Genomic DNA, 20305 nt, shown 5'->3' with positions numbered 1-20305 from the left:
TAATAAAATATATGCTAGTTTGATTAAAGATAAAACAATTATTTATAGCAAAAATTAATATCAATACGATATTAATTTATATATTACAGGAGACCAAACGTTTATTTATATTATATTTTAGAATTGAAATTAAAAGATAATAATAATAGTAAAATTGTCTACCATGAAATATTAAATTTGTTGTTTATTTTTTTGTGAGAATTAGTTATCTTATTTAAACTTCTTTTAAACTATAATTTAATTAATCTAAATTACTATGTATTATTAGCTTATAATAAAATGTAAAAAAAAATAATTTCAAATTTCCATCAGTTATAACAACAATTTGTGCTGAAAAAGAACAAAACAGAAAGACAACAACATTATAGCAAAAGCGGTACTTTAATAATGCGTAACAAATATTAATTAAACCGATGATATAATGAACAGCATATATTTTATCAATACAATTTACTTACAATACTAATAGGCGATAAATAATAAATAGAAAAATAACCAAACCGAACGGTCTATTAATAGCAATAATTCTTTCCTCCTAAGTATTAATATGTTAATAGTTTACCAAGTACTAGTTCAAAAATTGTTATCGATCAGTCATTTACTTAATTAAATAGTTGTCTATTTTATAAATTATTTAAAAATTTTAATTAGTAATATTATATGTGGTTGTGAGCGGATCTAAAACATGTTTTGGTTACGATGATTGTTTTTAAATTTTCGGGACTTCAATGACAGCTCTGCTATGCCTTAATTATATATGTATAATTTTCATTAAAATTCTAGAAGTTCTTTCATAGAGAATTTATTGAAATTTTTTTATTTATTATTGTCATAATAATTTTAGAAAAAGTTCTATTTTGGAAAATTTTATATAAAATTTAATAGATGCAAGTTATTAGTAAATGAACCGAAACCAAACTCAACCGCGAGCGGTTATTCCTTTCGGATATATCCAAAGAGATCAACCGTATTTAACGCTAAGCACTAAATTTTACCATCATAAATATTTTTTAACTTATAAATATAAATATACATTTTTTAATTTTTTTTACATTTCAGATTAGAAAAAATGACCATTAAGAATAAAGAATTACCAATTAAACAGATGGTAAATTGGTGTCACCATTATCAAAATTCATACAATGGTAGCGATAGTTTGTATGAAGCCTCATCTATCAATATAGATACATTCAAACATTGTCCTGGATATCCTGCCATTAGTTGGAAATCAAAAGGTTATTCAACTATAATTGATCTGTTATTGGTATGAATATTTCAGAATTTTGAATTAATCAAAGATAAAATTATAATATTGCTAGATATTTAAACTTGAACCTTTTTATACTAAAGTTATGAAACTTTTCAAGATAATTATAAATGAAGATTTTAATAATATCAAAGAAATTGAGGTTTATGTATTCTTTGATTTACCAATTCGTTCAGAACAATTTAAAACATTGGGCAAAAAACAAATATGGGCTCTAATTAAAGTTTAATAAATACTAAAAAAAAAATTTTATGTTCATCCTGAAAATTCAAATATTGAAAGAGTCAATCGTGTATAAAATTGAATTATTTAATTATAATTTCTAAAATATGAAAATTGTAAAACCTTAACAAAAATCTTAATTATACTAGTTTTAAATAAATGTAAGAATGATACATATTTTTTAATATTTCAACTTCTTTGTAGCTGCATCTTTTCTCGGCAGTTGTCTTTAGTTCTCGTCTCTGTTTCGTCTTCTCTTAGTGACGATATTAGAACAATATTAAAATAAGATATTATATAATATTAATTAACATATAACACATGTGTGTGGTATATGAATCTTTATTAAACTATGATGTACAGGTTAGTTGCGACAACGCAGTTAGATAACACAACATCTCCTTCCTTAAGATTATAATAATACAAAGAGTAACAGACATCATTAAAACATAGCATATACAAATACAAATTATATATATAAAATAATAAAATACATTTCATATTACAAATTCTATAACAATTTTATAGATTACAATAACATAATTTTAAGTAGTTCTCTTAATAAACTTTTTCAAATGAAATGAATTTCTCCTATATACTACACCATTAATGTTTACTAGAAATGATCTTGGAGTTTTTAACAACCCTACAATTACTCCCCTTACCCAGTCAGATCTTTTTATATCTCTAACCAGCACTTTTTCTCCTATTTTAAATTCTTTCCTTATCTTTGTTCTTTCATCATAATACTCCTTTTCTTTAATTTTTTTTAATCTTTAATTCAAATTTTGCATTTATTACCTTTGGTTTTAGTAATACTTCTTTTACAGGGAGTTTTGTATTTAGTATTCTAGACATTAAAAATTGTGACGGCGAGTACTTACAACCTGACACCGGTGTGTTTCTATAATGAAGTAGAAATAATTGTAAATCTTTTTTTTCCAACCCCTGATTTTTTTTATTAATTTTTTGGCAATTCCTACAAATTTTTCAGCTAAACCATTACTACGGGGATAATAAGGACTAGATGTTGTTATTTTAAATTTATACTCCTGACTAAACAATCTAAACTCATAACTATCAAACGGCATATTATCTGCTATTACTTCTGATGGTATACCAAATCTTGAAAAAATATCTTTACAACATTTTATTAATGTTGAACTATTAGCACTTTTAATGGGTATTATTTCCAACCATTTAGAATAATAGTCCACAAGAATAAAATATTTTTTGACAATATTAAAATAAAATATTATATAATATTAATTAACATATAACACATGTGTGTGGTATATGAGTCTTTATTAAACTATGATGTACAGGTTAGTTGCGACAACGCAGTTAGATAACACAACAGTCTCTTCATTGCGAAATTCGCCAAACTTGGAAAATAAAAATTTATCTACCATTGCATAACTACCAAAAGTGTTAGTGGATGACTCAGTTAAATGTATACTTAAAAAGTTAGTTGTCCTATACCGAATTTTTTTCAAAAATTTGTAAGGTTAATAATTATAGTAACCGAAAGTATAATGAAATCACTTTTAAAACCTTTGAAAGTAAAATTTTAAGTTCAGTTAAGATATCAAAGACGGTCTCATAATACTTTTGGTTTATGTTAACGTTTTTCATCACATACTTACGATATATTACCCATATTCGATATGGGTGAACAAATTTACTAGGTATAAGAAATATTGTCAAAACCTAAATTATTTCGGTTCCTAGCCTTGGCTTTAGCACCCTCAGGCTATTGTACCTTCTATGAATTTTAAAACCTAATGTTTCAACTACTTATCTTTATTTATAAAAATTTATTGTCAGTTTTTTTAGCTTCGATGCGAAGCTGAGAAGGTATTAATTTTACTATGATGTGTTTTTTTTTTTATTTTTATTTTTTGTGTGTCTGTGAATGCTCAATCTCAGCTCTCGCTGGACCGATTTTGATGAACAATATGTCAAAAGATCACAAATCGTATCTAGTCGAAGACATTACCCTCAAAAATTGAAAAAAATTCCCTCGTTCCCCGTAAACGGGGGAAATCCCCCAAAAAATTACAAATTTAAAAATCGCTAATTTTCGATATTTTTTCAATTTTTTTTACTTAAAATTGCNTTACAAATTTAAAAATCGCTAATTTTCGACATTTCTTCAATTTTTTTTACTAAAAACTGCCGTAACTTTTTCAAAAATGAACATATTAATATAATTTTTTTTTTTTAATACCTTAGATATTTACCTATCATTTTAAATATTTTTGTGATAATTTGACCCTTTAACAGACCACAGGAAGGGTTTCAATATGATAACTTTTTTACAAAAAATTAACTTTTTCAACTTAACTTTTAAAAATGTTCCGGAAAGACTGACACTTTTATATATATTTTAAATTAAAGCTAATGTAATACAGGGTGATTTTTTTATCATAACCCACTCAATTACTTACAGAATAATAATAATTTAAACATTTTTTTTTTTATTATCTTTAGTTACACATTATTCTTGAATTATTAACTATGTAATACCTTTTAAGTTCATCCCTTATGCCTGGTAAGGGTGTCAACTTTGTTTTTTTAAATGGTAACACATATTTTGAATTTAATAAAATGTTTGAGTTTTTAATTCAATAACAAATGTCATTTGAATTTTTAATATAACTTTATTCGTTTATTAGATATAAACATTTAAAGTTTCAATTTTTTGAGTTAATATACATGTATAATACACTAGGGATTAAAATTACAGGTAGCTAATTGGTTTTTTATGACATCGATATTAGCAGGTACAAAGCATTGTTATTATCAATGGTAGTAAGACACATTGTTGTGAGTTTATAAATACACTAACTGACAATACAGAATGTATATCTATTGATAGTCATAATTGATAATAAACAATCCGTGACTATCACAGTCACGGATTGTTTATTATTGTTTATTGTAGCTAATTGATTTTAATCCCTAGTGTATTATACATGTATATTAACTCAAAAAATTAAAACTATAAATGTTTATATCTAATAAACGAATAAAGTTATATTAAAAATTCAAATGCCATTTACTATTGAATTGAAAACTCAAACATTTTATTAAATTCAAAATATGTGTTACCATTTAAAAAAACAAAGTTGACACCCTTACCAGGCATAAGGGATGAACTTAAAAAGTATTACATAGTTAATAATTCAAGAATAATGTGTAACTAAAGATANGGATGGGGTTTCAAAATGGTAACTTTTTTACAAAAAATTAACTTTTTCAACTTAACTTTTGAAAATGTTCCGGAAAGACTGACAATTTTATATATACCTTAAATTAAAGCTAATGTAATATACTTTAATTTGGAAAAAAAAAATTTGACCTCTGGACTTGTCTTCATGGTGAAAATGACTACCGTATGCAAAAATATGCTATTTTTTTGAAAAAAATTCTTGATATTATATTTTACATTTTTTAACATTATGATGCTATAACTTTTTAAAAAATGCATGAATCAATTCTATTCTTTAACAATAAATACTTTATATATACCTCTTTCATTCGACATACTTTTTTTTTAAATCGGACCTTTTCCCTTTATACAAGAGGGGTGTAAACCTTTTAAAATGCGTATAGAAAGTAGAACTTTTTCAACTTAACTTTTGAAAGTATTCCGGAAATACTGACACTTTTATATATATCTTAAATTAAAGCTTATGTAATATACTTTAATTTGAAAAAAAAAAATTTGACCTCTGGACTTGTCTTCATGGTGAAAATGACTACCGTATGCAAAAATATGCTATTTTTGTGAAAAAATTCTTGATATTATATTTTACATTTTTTAACATTATGTTGCTATAACTTTTTAAAAAATGCATGAATCAACTTTATTCTTTAATGATAAATACTTTATATATACTTCTTTCATTCGACATACTTTTTTTTAAAATCGGACCATTTCCCTTTATACAGGGGGGGTGCAAACCTTTTAAAATGCGTATAGAAAGTAGAACTTTTTCAACTTAACTTTTGAAAATGTTCCGGAAAGACTGACACTTTTATATATATCTTAAATTAAAGCTTATGTAATATACTTTAATTTGAAAAAAAAAAATTTGACCTCTGGACTTGTCTTCGTGGTGAAAACGGACATCAAAGTTAAAGAAAAACGTACGATTTCCGTGAAAAAAATCTCGATTTTATATGTTATATTATTTAATTTATATTTTATATAACTTTTGGAAAAATGTATGGATCAATATTATTATTTTTTTATAATAAATATTGATATACCCCTTTCATCTGGCACGCTTTTTTTGTAAATCGGATCATACCCCTTTAACAAGGGGGGTCAAAACTTTAAACATGCGTATTGTTACTACGATATTTTCAATTTAATTTTTGAAAGTATTCCGGAAATACTGACACTTTTAAATATATCTTAAATTAAAGCTTATGTAATATACTTTAATGTGAAAAAAAAAAATTTGACCTCTGGATTTGTCTTCATGGTAAAAATGACTACCGTATTCAATAATTTGCTATTTTTGTGTTAAAATTCTGGGTTTGTATTTTATATTATTTTAAAATACCTGACAAGGAGAGTACAGATTTTCATAAATATTATATAAATAAAATATTAATATGTATAGATAGTTAAACTTATTTAAATATGTTTGTTTCTTTTAAGTCGAGAAAAATAACTTTGAAATTTGAACTAGCTTAAATAGCNAAAAATAAATTTGAAATTTGAACTAGCTTAAATGGCCAATTTTTTCAGCTGACGGTATCAATGTACGGTTGCTGAGTTGGTAAAACTTATGTTATACACGCTTGGGGTACGAGGTCCCAACCCGCGTATGGCAATGAACTTTTTGCATTTTTTCTTAATTTTTTTTAAGTTAGAATAAATTTTTAACTCGTTTGATTTTTATCTCATTTAGATTGAATAACTTCAATAAAGATCAAGGATCCCATCACTTTAGTCGCCCCATGCAAGAAGAAATTTCTTATTCGTATTAAAATTATTTTACTATATTTTAGATTTTAGCTTCGATGCATAGCTGAGAAGGTATTTTTTTGTGACTATCATTTATTTTCTCTGCTCTAACTTTTTTATATATTTTTCAACGATACGTCAAATGATTACCATTAGTTACCCTCAAAAATTGAAAAAAAAATTCTAATTTATCAATGAAACAGTTACTTATCCCATGTTCTCCATGCAGACAATTAAAATCATTCATTTCTAATGTTTTCAAAATATTTATTAACGAATGAAGTTTGATATGATAGGTTNTCTCTAATGTTTTTAAAGTATTAATTGACGAATCAAGTTTGATATGATAATTTAATATGATAGGTTTCAACTACAAAATTAAATTATTTTACTTTGTAATTTAATAATTTTTTTACTGTATTTGTGTGTGCAACTACTAGACTATAATTTTCAAAATTTTTTGGTAACATGTTGCTATATAAATCATTTCTAAAAAAAATGATTGTTAGTTTCTCCTGAATTAACAATAGATTTTTACAATTATAATCAAATTTTATAGTACGCTATTGAGTAGATCTTTTTAACCACTTTTTTAGCTTCGATGCGAAGGGGAAGGTATTAATTTTACTATGATGTGTTTTTTTTGGTTATTTTAGTTAAAGTAAATCATTAAAATTAATTCAGTTCATATCTCAATTGTAGAATATTTTTAAACGCCAAAAGTTACTAGGAAATGATAACTATTATTTGTATTTAAGTTATCTATTACGATATAAATGCTAAAAAATATTGAGCTACTCTGATAAATTTAATATAAATAGCAATCAAAAATTTCCTGACTGCATATTAATCTTAACGATACAATTTTTTTAATTCTCATAAAATTTTCTATTTAATGATGTCAATTTTAAACTTGCAAATTGAGCTAAAAGTTATGGTAATAAATAATTTTTTTTTTACTATAAACTTTCACACAATTCAACTTTAAAAGATTAAAAAAATAGGTTAAATATGTCATTTTCCTTATTTTTAACATTTTAATAATCAAAATCAGTATTAATTTAAAACAATTTTTTTTGTTCTTAATTATTTTTTTTTATATGTAAATACTATTTTTTAATAATATTAAAACTTAAAAGTGATAGAAATAGTCTAATTGCACATTTGAAAACATCGCGAAATGTTGATTTAGAATATTATATTTTTGTTTCTGATGAAAGTTCCTTGTAGTTTAGTGTGTAAAACTTATAACTTTGTTAACTGTTAAACTTTATCAAAAATGACCAAATCAGTACAATTTTTTTTTTATATAGATGCATGTCTTTATCTATCATTTGGTTTTTTTTTTATAAATCTAAACCTTTACCTGCCCACAAGAAGGATTCAAAATAATAATTTTTTTTTTTTTAGTTAAAGTAAATCATTAAAATTAATTCAGTTCTGGATATTTTAATTTTAGAATCTTTTTAAATACCAAAAATTACTTAGAAATGATTACTATGATTTCTATTTAAGTGCGCTATTACGATAAAAATGCAAAAAAATAATAAGTTTTTCTGATAAATATACTGTAAATAGTAATTATAAAATTTCCTGACTGCATATTAATCTTAAAAATAACATTGTTTTAATTCTCATAAAATTTTCTATTTAATGATTCATTCTAGTCAACGAAGGAGTAATTTTGGCGAATAGCAGAAAAAATTCCCAACCAAATTTTTTTTTTTTTAAAGTAGGAAATTGGTGGATTATTCCAAAAGCAACATCAACTCTTATTTCTTTAATTATATCATGATTAGTAGTTCTTTGATTTTAAAATATAATATATGAATAAATACTAATTATAATTATTAAATTTAGTATGAAATTGATATTTAATATTGTAATTTAAACGGAGAAATTATAAAAATAATAAAGAAGTTATATTTTGCTTTACCTTTACGTGTATAAAAATTTAAAGGGCTTGATACAATAATTTTCAAAAAAACTGTTACTTTAAAAAAATACACTGGACTACAAGGAACTTTCATCAGAAGCAAAAATATACTTTTCTAAATCAATTTTTCGCGTTGTTTTCAAATCTGCAAGTAGACCTTTTCTATCACTTCTACTTTTTTATATTATTACTAATTATATATAAAATAATAATTAAAAGAAAAAAAAAATTTGTTTTCAAATTATTACTGATTTGATTTTTAATATGTTAAAAATAATCAGTCCAAATTTTCAATTTTAACCTATTTTTTTGGTTCTTTAAAGTTGATGAAAAATTTTTGATAAAGATTTATGAAAGTTTATAGTAAAATAAATTGAATATATTACCATAACTTTTAGCTCAATTANTCTATAATAAAAAAAATTGAATATATTACCATAACTTTTATCTCAATTACAAATTTAAAATTGACTATTAGGCCAGTCAACATAGGAAAAATTGCAAAAAAAATTCCCAACCAAATTTTGTTTTTTTAAAAGTTGAATTAAAATATGTATAATGACGTACTAATAGTCCTCATTATTCGGAAAAGACCTTTTTTTTTACAGCTTCGCAAAAGTTCAAAAATATGAGCTTTTTTAATTTTCTCAAAAAATATTTAACTTACAAAAAAAAGTTTCGTACAAAAGTTGTTTAAAAGACAATTATAAACAAAAAAATTATTTTAAATTTTTTCATTTAAACAAACATTTTTCGAGTTACATTACATTTAATATGAGTACTAAAATTTATATTCCATTTTTTTCACTTTACGATTACTTTTTATCGTGTTACACTTACGTTAGACACAATGTTATAAATGCATATGTGTGTACGTGTGAGTTTATTTATTTATTGTATTATTAAAGTGTAGTGTATATTAATATACAAGCGATAGAGTAGGTAATTGATTTGACGCTATATTATTTAAACCCAACTAAACGCTAAATTGTACATTCCGAAACAACAATCATATTATGTCAATTGCCACCGGAATTTCTGGTAATATTTTTCTTTTTCTTTGCCTTAATCCCAACTACTTGGGATCGGCCACCCTTATCCTAAGCTTCCACTTGACACGATCTCCCACATCTTCTACGCTCACATCAGCTGTCCTCAAATCGCATTCAATAGCTTTCCTCAATCTCCTTTTTGGTCTTCCTCTACCTCTTCTTGCTTCAAAATTCATTTCTATAACTGTTCTTACAGCTTTCTATTCTTCTCTCCTCATAACATGACCAAAGCATCTAAGTCTATTTTCTCTCATCTTATTCAGAATTGACGCTACACCTATACTTCCTCTTATATGCTCGTTCCTTATCCTATCTTCTCTAGTCACTCCACTCATTCATCTAAGCATTCTCATCTCTGCTACACTTATTCTCTGCTCTACTTTCTTATCAACCGCCCAACACTATGAACCATACATCATAACTGGCCTCACAATTTCATACTAAATTTAAAAACTATAATTAGTATTTATTCATGTATTATATTTTAAAATCAAAGAACTATTAATCAGGATATAATTAAAGGAATAAGAGTTGATGTTGCTTTTGGAATAATCCACCAATTTCTCTAAATGAAACACCATCTACAGATTTGCATCGAAGCGTTACTTATGATAGTGATTTTAATCACTGTCAGATATCATCTATACTTGTCCCATCTATGCCTCGTCCACACTGTGCTTCGACCCCACTGTGCTACCGTTTTTTTTTACATTAGATTTAGATTATACTACTGTTATAACGAACAAAATTGTTATTTCCAGTATATTGAGACATTTCAATATGAAATTACTGATCAACAACAATCATCAGTTTGGTTATACAGCCATCTATCATTAATACAGTTATTATACATTACATCGTTATAGAGCTATATGTAGCTCCATAACGATATATAGCTTGATACATTATCTATCAATCTATATATATTGTGATCAAGAGGAGGGCGGAGCCTCTCGCAGCTTTGTGAGTCTAACACAATTTTAGCACCTCTAATTGCGCACTGTCCATCTACATTACCAAACCATTAATAACCTGCCAAAGTACTTCTAAAATTTGATATTTTGTCATTCCAGGCTGTTTAAAATCCTAGTATGACGTTGGTAGATACATCACAGATACTATCAAGTTCTGAAGTAAAGATTCGCCTGTCGCTGTTTGTAGTCAGATGTGTAAAGGTCGATTCACACTATACGAAACGTTATCGTCACGTCAAATTTGTTACTTATTCACATTATGTAGATACTTCATCATGTTAAAATTGAATAAGAAAACATTAACAATAATAGCAATAATTTAGTTTTCGATAAACATTGCCGTTCTGCGATGTTGACGTTACGTTACGTAGCCGGTTTATGTGAAAAATACGATATAAATACATAGTTAGATATTTTGACGTAATGCTGCCGATCTGTGACGTTGAAGTTCCGAATAGTGTGAATCGACCTTTATACGCCAATTTATGCGGCAAATACCATGTCCTCTAGTATAGTAAACAAGCGGAAAATAATTGTGGTTAATTATCCCCAGAATTCACCAGTCAATTGTAAAAAAGTTTCTGAATAATCATAGATATTTAAATGTATTTCTATACGTATGCTGATAACAATAATCAACGCATTGCATTATAATTGTAATTTTTTTTTTTTTAACATACCTATGTTAGAGACACTAACATAAGGAGGTAAATAAGGGAAGCCCCTCATGGGGCTGTAAATCATACTTCTCTTTTGCACTCCCAGAAATGTTGATCTAGTTGCGCTTATACTCATAACATGCCAACACAGAGCATATTTATTTACAGCTGTTAAATCTACGCAACTACAACGCTTCTTTTATAAAAAATTTTAATATTTAATTTTACTATATTTTCGTGCAGGGAATCTAATGTGGTTGAAATTTGGATATAACTTTTTTTTTGGCGTTTTTCCTAAAAGTTCAACTGGAATTTCATAGACTAAATAATTGATAAATATAAAAACGTTTTACGTTTTTCCAATTTAAAATTAAACAGTTTAAATTTTGATAGTAATTAAACGTCTATTCAATGAATTATTTGTATCGAAAAAAAACCCAGCACTGGGGGTCGCAGACCAGTGGTGACGTGGCATAGTTAATCAAGTATTATGATATCTGACAGTGATTAAAATCACTATAAAAAAAAAATGCTTCCATGCAAATCTTAAGATAGTGTTGAATTTTAAAAAATTGGTAGATTATTTCAAAAGCTACATGATCTGCTAGTTCCTTAGTAATATCCTGATTAAGATAAAGTATGTTGAATGAAAGAGGGATTATTAAAAAATATTATTTCTCATAAAAAAATTGTGTTGATCCATGCACTTCTCAATAAGTTATAGCATTATAATGTTAAAAATGTAAAAAATAAAATCGAGAATTTTCACACAATAATAGTATTCGGTAGCCATTTTCACCGTGAAGATAAAATATAGTCCGAAATTTTTTTTTTCCATGATAAAGTATATTACATTAGCTTTATTTAAGATATATATATAAAAGTGTCTGACTTTCCGGAACATTTTCAAAAGTTAATTTTTTGTGAAAAAGTTGTCATTTTAAATGCCCCCCCCCCGTGGACAGGTAAAGGGTTAAATTTATAAAAAAAATATATACCAAATGATAGGTAAAGGAATCATGCATCTATATAAAAAAAATGATATTGATATGTTCACTTTTAAAAAAATTTTTATTAAAAAAAATTGAAAAAATGTCAAAAATTAGCGATTTTTAAATTTGTAATTTTTTTGGAGGTTTCCCCTATTTACTGGGAACAAAGGAAATTTTTTTAATTTTTGAGGGTAATGTCTTCGACTAGATACGATTTGTGATCTTTTGACGTATCGTTGAAAGAAATCCGTTGGGTGAGAGCTGAGAAAAAGTGGTAACAGACACAAAAAAAAAAAAAACACATCATAGTAAAACCAATACCTTCTCAGCTTCGCATCGAAGCTAAAAATTAATGCGGTTATACAATTATAGAATTGTTAATTGAAATTAAAAAATCTAACGGTTGAAAAAAAAGGCTATTTTATATGGCAATCTAACTAGACGCCATAAAAAATATCTATTAATAAAAATGTAGGGTTTATTTTTCAGGAAAAATATAATGATCAATCAGAAAATCTACAAATAAAAGATAAATTAATCTATGGAAAAGAAATTGTGAAAATATATTGGTCAGGCGATCGAGCAGAAATTATTTGTGCTGACAATAGCCACTTTCAAGCAGATTATGTTATACTGACGGTTAGTCTTGGCGTTCTAAAAAATGTGTATAATGAATTATTTGAACCTGAACTTCCAGAGTACAAGTTAAAAGCAATAAAGGTATGTAATAAATAATTAATACATTAGAATGTATATTATGACTAATTTGTTAATTTTTAACTAATTAAATAAAGTAAATTTTCTTTAGTTTAGTTTTAGTTTTAGTTATTATTGAGGTGGACATAATGCCCATGCACTCAGACCTGTTGGTCCATTGTGCGCACCTCATACCGAATTGTCTTGATTCGGTTTACCCACCTAAGTGTTATCACCAAAGTGTTAATACATTACCAACCATAAAGTCACCTCTAGAGATGACCAAAGAGTCCTGTCTTTCTGGCGAAATTAAGTATCTCCCTGGGTTTTAGGTTTTTAATATCCTCTTTTTCAGGAAATGGTTTATTCAAGTAGTTTGATCTTAGTGTGGACAAGGCTTCACATTCGCACATGATGTGAAATGAGTCTTCCTCTTCTACTCCACATTTTCTGCACAATGGTGATTCCGATACCCCCATTGCGTTAAGATGCTTAAGCAGGTGACCATGTCCTGTCAGTAGACCAGTCAGGGTGCTTATTTGATGTCTAGTCATGCTATTAAGATCACCCAGCAATAAACCAGGGGTCTTGATAAACATTTTAGATTGTCTAGGTACTACCAAGTACTTCCAGATTTTCCTGTGTTGTTCTCTGCACCAATTCTTGGGTAACGCTTTGAGCGATTGCTCAGTGAGCCCTACCACTGGTTCTGGTCCAACATAGGTGTTCTCTGCTCCTTTCCTGGCTAGAAAGTCAGCATTCTCATTTCCAGTGACACCGTTGTGTCCTGGTACCCACGCTAGTGTAACTTTGTTGAACCTCGATAGTGATTCTAAAGTTTCCCTGCATTCGAGGACCAGCTTTGAATTCACCTGATCGTTACAGAGTGCTTTCAAAGCCGCTTGACTATCACTTAAGATAGTTATCTTCCTATTTTTGTATACCAGCAGGTTCTGAGCCCCTACCAGTATCGCCATCACCTCTGCTTGGAAAACAGAGGGTGTTGTGCCCAATGACATACTGACATTTATTCGTGGCTTTAAGCCCCAAATTCCAGCACCTACCTTTCCTGATTTTTTGGATCCATCTGTATATATCACAAATCCTCCTTTGTCAGTCAGGTGGTTAATATTCCATTCTATACGTGTAGTGATCTCCACTTTGTAGGGAATGTTATTCTTAAGAACCGGTTTGATATAGTCCAAGGGGTATTCTAAAAAGCCCTTGTCTATCTCTTTTAGTATTTTACCATGTTCTGTTGTATCACTCTCCAAAGTCCACATACCTAAGTTGTGGAATCTTAGTGCTGTAGCTTTGGCGTGAGCTTTCACCTCTAGATGCAGAGGAGGCAATCCAATTAGTGCCTCTAATGCGACCGTTGGTGTAGTTCTTAATGCTCCAGTGATGGCAATAGCAGCCATTCTCTGTATGCGACTAAGTTCTTTCCTAGCTGTAATGAGTGCTGTTCTGGTCCACCAGACCAGGGCACCGTACAATATCATAGGTTTAATCACTGACGTGTACAACCAATACATAACTCTTGGTTTAAGACCCCATGTCTTTCCCAAGGCTCTGCTGCAAGTCCACAATGTGGTCATTGCTTTTTTGATTCTTGACTCAACATGTGATTTCCATTTTAGCTTACTATCCAAGATAATACCTAAGTATTTTACTTCTGATTTTAAGCTAATTTCTTGTCCATTCAGAGTAAGAGTGTCCAGGTTGTCTAGTCCTATTCTCTTTCTAGTGAACATAACAACCTCTGCTTTATTTGGATTAACAGATAGACCGTACTTACTACACCATATCTGTATAGTGTTAAGTCTCTGTTGTGCTAAGTCAATAATAGTGTCTGGGAATTTACCCACCACTGTTATAACCAAGTCATCCGCATAGGCTTGTGTATAACAATATTTGTTTAACTCTCTAATAAGCGAGTCCAATACTAGACACCATAGCAAGGGGGATAGAACCCCGCCTTGTGGGCATCCCTGTTTGACACTCTTGATTACTTTGGTCTCATTGAGCTGTCCCAAAATGGAGCGTTCCTTAAGCATGGATTCTATCCACTTAATAATAAGTGGTTCTATTCCATGCTGTTGTGCAGATTCACACATAGCATCGAAGGGAGTATTGTCAAAAGCCCCTTCGATGTCCAGGAATATACCTACTGCATACATTTTATTCTCTACAGCTTTCCCTATCTTAGTAGTTAAGCAGTGTAGAGCTGTATCAGTAGATTTCCCCGTTTGATACGCATGTTGGTTTTCATGTAAAGGGTTCTCCTTAAGAGGCCCCTCCTTGATGTACCTATCAATAAGTTTCTCCATAGTCTTAAGAAGAAAAGAAGTAAGACTTATTGGTCTGTAGGATTTTGCTTCATAATAGTTAGTGCGGTTAGGTTTGGGTATAAACACTACCCTAACCTTACGCCAGCTTTCTGGTTGATAACCATAGGCAAGGCATGCCCTAAATATTTTGCAGAGATGGGGGACGATTATCTCTAACCCTTCTTGCAGAAGTGCAGGGAAAATTTCGTCACAGCCTGCAGCTTTAAAACTGCCAAAGGCTTTTATTGCCCATCTTATTCCACTTGGGGTTATCACTCTCCTGGTTAGTCTCCAATCAGCACAGGTCACTCGTTTGTCCTGTGCGTCATGTTCCTGTTCTCTGTTGTTAATTGTAGAGTCAGGAAAATGTGTATTCATCAAATGTGATAATGTTTCATTATCATTATTGGTGAACATTCCGTCTGGCAGTAGTATTGCCTCGACAGTTTTGTTTGGTCCATTCCTTAGTGATCGCAGAAGTCTAGTTGCTGTAGGGAGTTGTTGTATATCCCCACAGAACTTCTTCCAGCTTTCTCTTTTGGACTTTTTCAATGCAGATTTGTAGTTCCTTTGGGCGTCCTTATAGGATTCCCAGTGTTGTTCCAAACCTGATTTCATTGCTTTATTTAAGAGCTTACGTGAACTCTTTCTTAATTTAGACAGGTTAGCATTCCACCAAGCTACACCCTGCCCTGTACCTTTCCTTTCTATTAAAGGACAGTTTTCTTTGTAAGCTGAGACAATGGAGTCCTGTAGCATATTTACAGCCCTTTCTTTAGTTTAAAATAATAATTATTTTAGAAGCGTATTTAGAGGAGTGATACGTGTCCTCTCCATTAAAAAGTCAATGCTGTAATAAAAATTGTAGATGACATTTTTAGATTTGATAGGAAGATGATTTTACCGTGTGTTTTTTTATGAAAGTACTTCATTCTCACTAATTTTAATGAAATATACATAAAAAAACGAGAATTTTATCTATTTGAACCTTTTATCTTCAATAATTTTTGAAATGTATTATAATATTTAATGATAGACTACAATTCGATAAACACATTTTACATATGATAGGTTCAACTAGGTTAAAATCGGATACTTTTGGCCTATTAATCATTAAACAGCTATAAATTATTTATTTCACTGAGTACTCATAAATTGTTATTTTTTTATTATTTTAAATATAGTCATACCCAAAATAAGTGATTAGTTATAACTTTTACCATTTATGTAATTTTATCAGATATAGTCTTTTTACTTGGATTCTGCTAAAAAAATTAAGTTTCATTTCATGATCCAACTATTAATTTCATTGTCCAGAATTTAGGAATTGGAACTGTTGACAAACTATTTTTGAAATTCCCGTACAAATGGTGGTCTGATAACATATCTGGATTCAGCTTTTTATGGTCTGATGCTGATCGTGAATTATTCATTAATGAAAACAAGGTATGCCATTATTAAATAATAAACGTATAGAATAATAATAATTTAAACATTTTTTTTTTATTATCTTTAGTTACACATTATTCTTGAATTATTAACTATGTAATACTTTTTAAGTTCATCCCTTATGCCTTGTAAGGGGGTCAACTTTGTTTTTTTAAATGGTAACACATATTTTTAATTTAATAAAATGTTTGAGTTTTTAATTTAATAGTAAATGGTATTTGAATTTTTAATATAACTTAATTCGTTCATTAGATATAATCATTTAAAGTTTCCAATTTTTGAATTAATATACAGGTATAATACACAAGGGATTACAAATATAGGTAGCTAGGTATCAGCAATGACGTATCTAAGAGTGTGGGAAAAAAGGCGAAGCCTACCACTAAAGCTTATATTTCTGGTAAAAAATCATCCAATAATTTATCGGTATTATCCCTTCCCATAGAAAAATCCTAAGTACGCCATTAACTGATGACTTAAACTAAAATTAAAATTTTAAGGTTTTAAAAATTCAGTTCTAAGGAATATATATTTCCAGTGGTATAATTTTTACTATGGTAACATATTTACACCAGGGCTGGATTAAGACAAGTTGAGTCAAATTAATAAAAATTTCAGGAGGGGCTCCTTCAATGAACATCTTAACCCAAATAATAAAATTATGAACGATAAAAAGGTCATCATTTTCTGCTAATAACCAGGAGTGCTCTTCCACGTAGCTCCCCTTAATCTAGGTTTAGTTAATACAATTAAAAATTAAACTTTTTCATATAATAATAAAAAATTCTTAGAGTAATGTAAATAAATTTAGAGTCGTGGATGGGATTACTTATGTGATGTCTTTGGTTTTTATAAATGTAATAATTGTCCAAATACATTATTGGGATGGATTGTTGGTTCAGCAGCTAGAAAAATGGAACGCAAATCAATCGATGAAATCAAAATAGGATTAATGTATTTATTAAACAAATTTTTAGCCGATAAATTCATCATACCATTTCCTGATTTAGTTACTAGGTAAATAATTAAATTAAATCCTATTTTTAAAATATCAAATATTTTAAATCATTGTAACAATTTTAACACGCTTATATTAGTTTCACATGTATGTTGTTTGTCATGGTTGTCGCCACGTGTTATTATCTCGCGGATCCCGTCGTCTATGGCCTTGAGACTAGACTGTCGTAACGCATTCACCCCACCCCGCTTACCACTCGCCACAATACTATTTTCCTGTGTAATTTTATTTTTGGTTTTCGTACCCGTATACGCGTGCGTGTCATGAATTATATACAGTGCTCGAATTGGCCAAAAATAAGTAGGGGAGCTCAAAAACTTGAAAACTGCGTCCCTAGCATTTTGAAGACCTTTTTTTTTTTTTTACTCATTACTTTATTTAGTAATTATTAATAAATTATATTTCATTATCATACTAATATTTAAAAAAAAAAAGAGATGGTATTTTACATTGTCCTCATAAAAAAAAGTAGTTGGGGTGCGCAAAAAAATTTTAAAAAAAGTAGAGGAGCTACGTCTCCCTGCGCACCCCCCCAATTCGAGCACTGATTATATATATAACAAATTTTTTTATTGTGACTGATACGGCCCCGCGTCGCTTCGTTATACACGATACCCCACGACTCGTGCCACCTTTATCAGCCGTCGCCTTATTTTATGAGTATTTCACTGACCCACACCGCGCGTTACACGCCGCGGTGCAAAGGTCCAGCAAGTGCCGCACGGTCGACGACGTTCCGCCGCAAATGATACCAAAGTCTTCTTCCCGTTGACAAAGTGACGTTGTCACTTTGTCAACGTCAGCGAGTGCCGCGATATTATGCGAAGATTATATATTCCTACCGCCGCCGCTAATATTAATATATATATATTAATATTTATATATACGTATATGTTAATATTCATTTATATATTCCTACACCCGACGCCGCTGCCGCCGTATATGTCTCGTGTATAACGTTTCCCCCGCCACGCCCGCCCACAAAACACGGCTATACTTCGTGCATGATACGTTTACGTACTTAAGTCGCTTTACATGTATATATATATATTCTAATTACTATTAAAACTTATATATTAATACGCTTTATTCTAATTAAGAGATATAGAGTATTCATTCCGATTACGAGGGATGATTTCCGTATCGTCATTTTTCGTCACTACCTCTACGTTGCCCGCCGCTGCTTTCCTTGGATGTGGTAGCCGTTTCTCGGACTCCCTCTCCGGAATCGAACTCTGATTTCCCGTTACCCGTTACAACCATGATATTGATAGTAACTACTATCATAACATGAAACTAAAAAGTGAAAAATATAGTTTAAAAAAACTAAAAACACGCTTTTAAAGCACATCGAACTAAAAATTATTTTGAACTGTTTAGTTCAATGTGCTTTAAAAGTGTGTTTTTAGTTTTTTTAAACTATATTTTTTATTTAACACTACGCTCTCTTGAAGTGTTTGCAACAGTGATTACCTAATGTCGACAGTACACTCACGTCGAAACACCGTCAAGGCAGCCGAGCGCGAAATTGGACTAGATTCATTTATGTCGCCCCTCGCGCACGGTCTGCAGGCAGTTTTTTATGTCCGAATTATAGAACTCGTGTTACATGAGTGAGTCCTTATGCCGAAACCAACCGAAAATATACTATTTTATTCGTGCTTCCTCATCTTGACTACATTTTCCGCCTAGAGGTCTTGGCAATCATTAAATACACTTAATCATTAATTTTACAAATTTTCCACTGATCCCAATGTTAGCATTGGCAAAAACGGCTGGTTATTTCCCACTAAATCTAATGCTCACGATAAATTATATCAATCGTTTTGAGTGGCCCATAGTTTGGACCGATACATGGCACTACGAAATTCATCAGTGTCCCGATAATCACTGAATATAATATATTCAGTGACTATATTATAATACAAAAAATATACGGTTTGATTACACCTTTAAAGGGTAATAAGCCGGAAAAGGATCAATTATTTTACATTCTAAGGTAGTATAATTTAATCTATACTCAAAATTTAAAAAATCTATCTTAAATGTAACCCAAAATATGGAGGTTTAAAAACTTTGGTGAATTGTTTTATGTAAAAATCTTTACATACGTGATTTACATAAGTACGTGTTTTTATTGTTTCACCCACTTTGAGTTATCCTAAGTGGTTAATTAGATTAGAACCATAACAAAATATAGTTATTATATCACACAATTCATTATTACATATATATTAATTAATGGTTAATCCTAGATCTCAATGGGGAACTAATAGTCATTTTTATGGATCATATTCATTTCACTCAATGAATACAGACAAAGAAGGCAAAGCTAACAATGAACTAGCTAAACCATTAGTCAATTCAAAAAAAAAAGAGGTAATGTATTCTAAAATTAAAAAAAAAAAAAAATTTGAAATACAAATTTTGACTTTTAATAACTTAATTTGTATTATATTAATAATTGTTATAATAATATAATATAATATATAATTATATAATGTTATAATTATATTAATAAGTATTATTATTGTTGCGTATACAGTCATATGGTGTCTTGTTGTGACCGCCCCATCAATATGTAATTGACCGCTGATAAAAATAAACCTCCAAAAAAATTACAAATTTAAAAACGCTAATTTTCAAAAATTTTTCAATTTTTAGCTTCGATGCGAAGCTGAGAAGGTATTGGTTTTACTAAGATGTGTTTTTTTTTTTTTTTTTTT

The 20305-nt window shown here is 29.1% G+C and overlaps 1 protein-coding gene across 5 annotated transcripts in view; it reads left to right on the top strand.

Moving 5' to 3' along the window:
* Positions 1 to 20305, top strand: part of LOC126907838 (spermine oxidase-like) — a 36043-nt gene that overhangs the window by 11805 nt on the left and 3933 nt on the right. For all 5 annotated transcript variants that reach the window (XM_050689459.1, XM_050689460.1, XM_050689458.1 and 2 more), the window contains 5 exons: positions 1060 to 1264; positions 12576 to 12806; positions 16430 to 16558; positions 17373 to 17578; positions 19835 to 19958. In XM_050689459.1, the coding sequence (XP_050545416.1) occupies positions 1060 to 1264; positions 12576 to 12806; positions 16430 to 16558; positions 17373 to 17578; positions 19835 to 19958 (895 nt within the window). The remainder of the gene's footprint in view (positions 1 to 1059; positions 1265 to 12575; positions 12807 to 16429; positions 16559 to 17372; positions 17579 to 19834; positions 19959 to 20305) is intronic.

The sequence above is a fragment of the Daktulosphaira vitifoliae genome, unplaced genomic scaffold, assembly GCF_025091365.1.
Source record: "Daktulosphaira vitifoliae isolate Bord-2020 unplaced genomic scaffold, ASM2509136v1 Scaffold_5, whole genome shotgun sequence".
Classification (NCBI taxonomy): domain Eukaryota; kingdom Metazoa; phylum Arthropoda; class Insecta; order Hemiptera; family Phylloxeridae; genus Daktulosphaira; species Daktulosphaira vitifoliae.
This window is presented reverse-complemented; position numbering and strand designations above follow the sequence as displayed.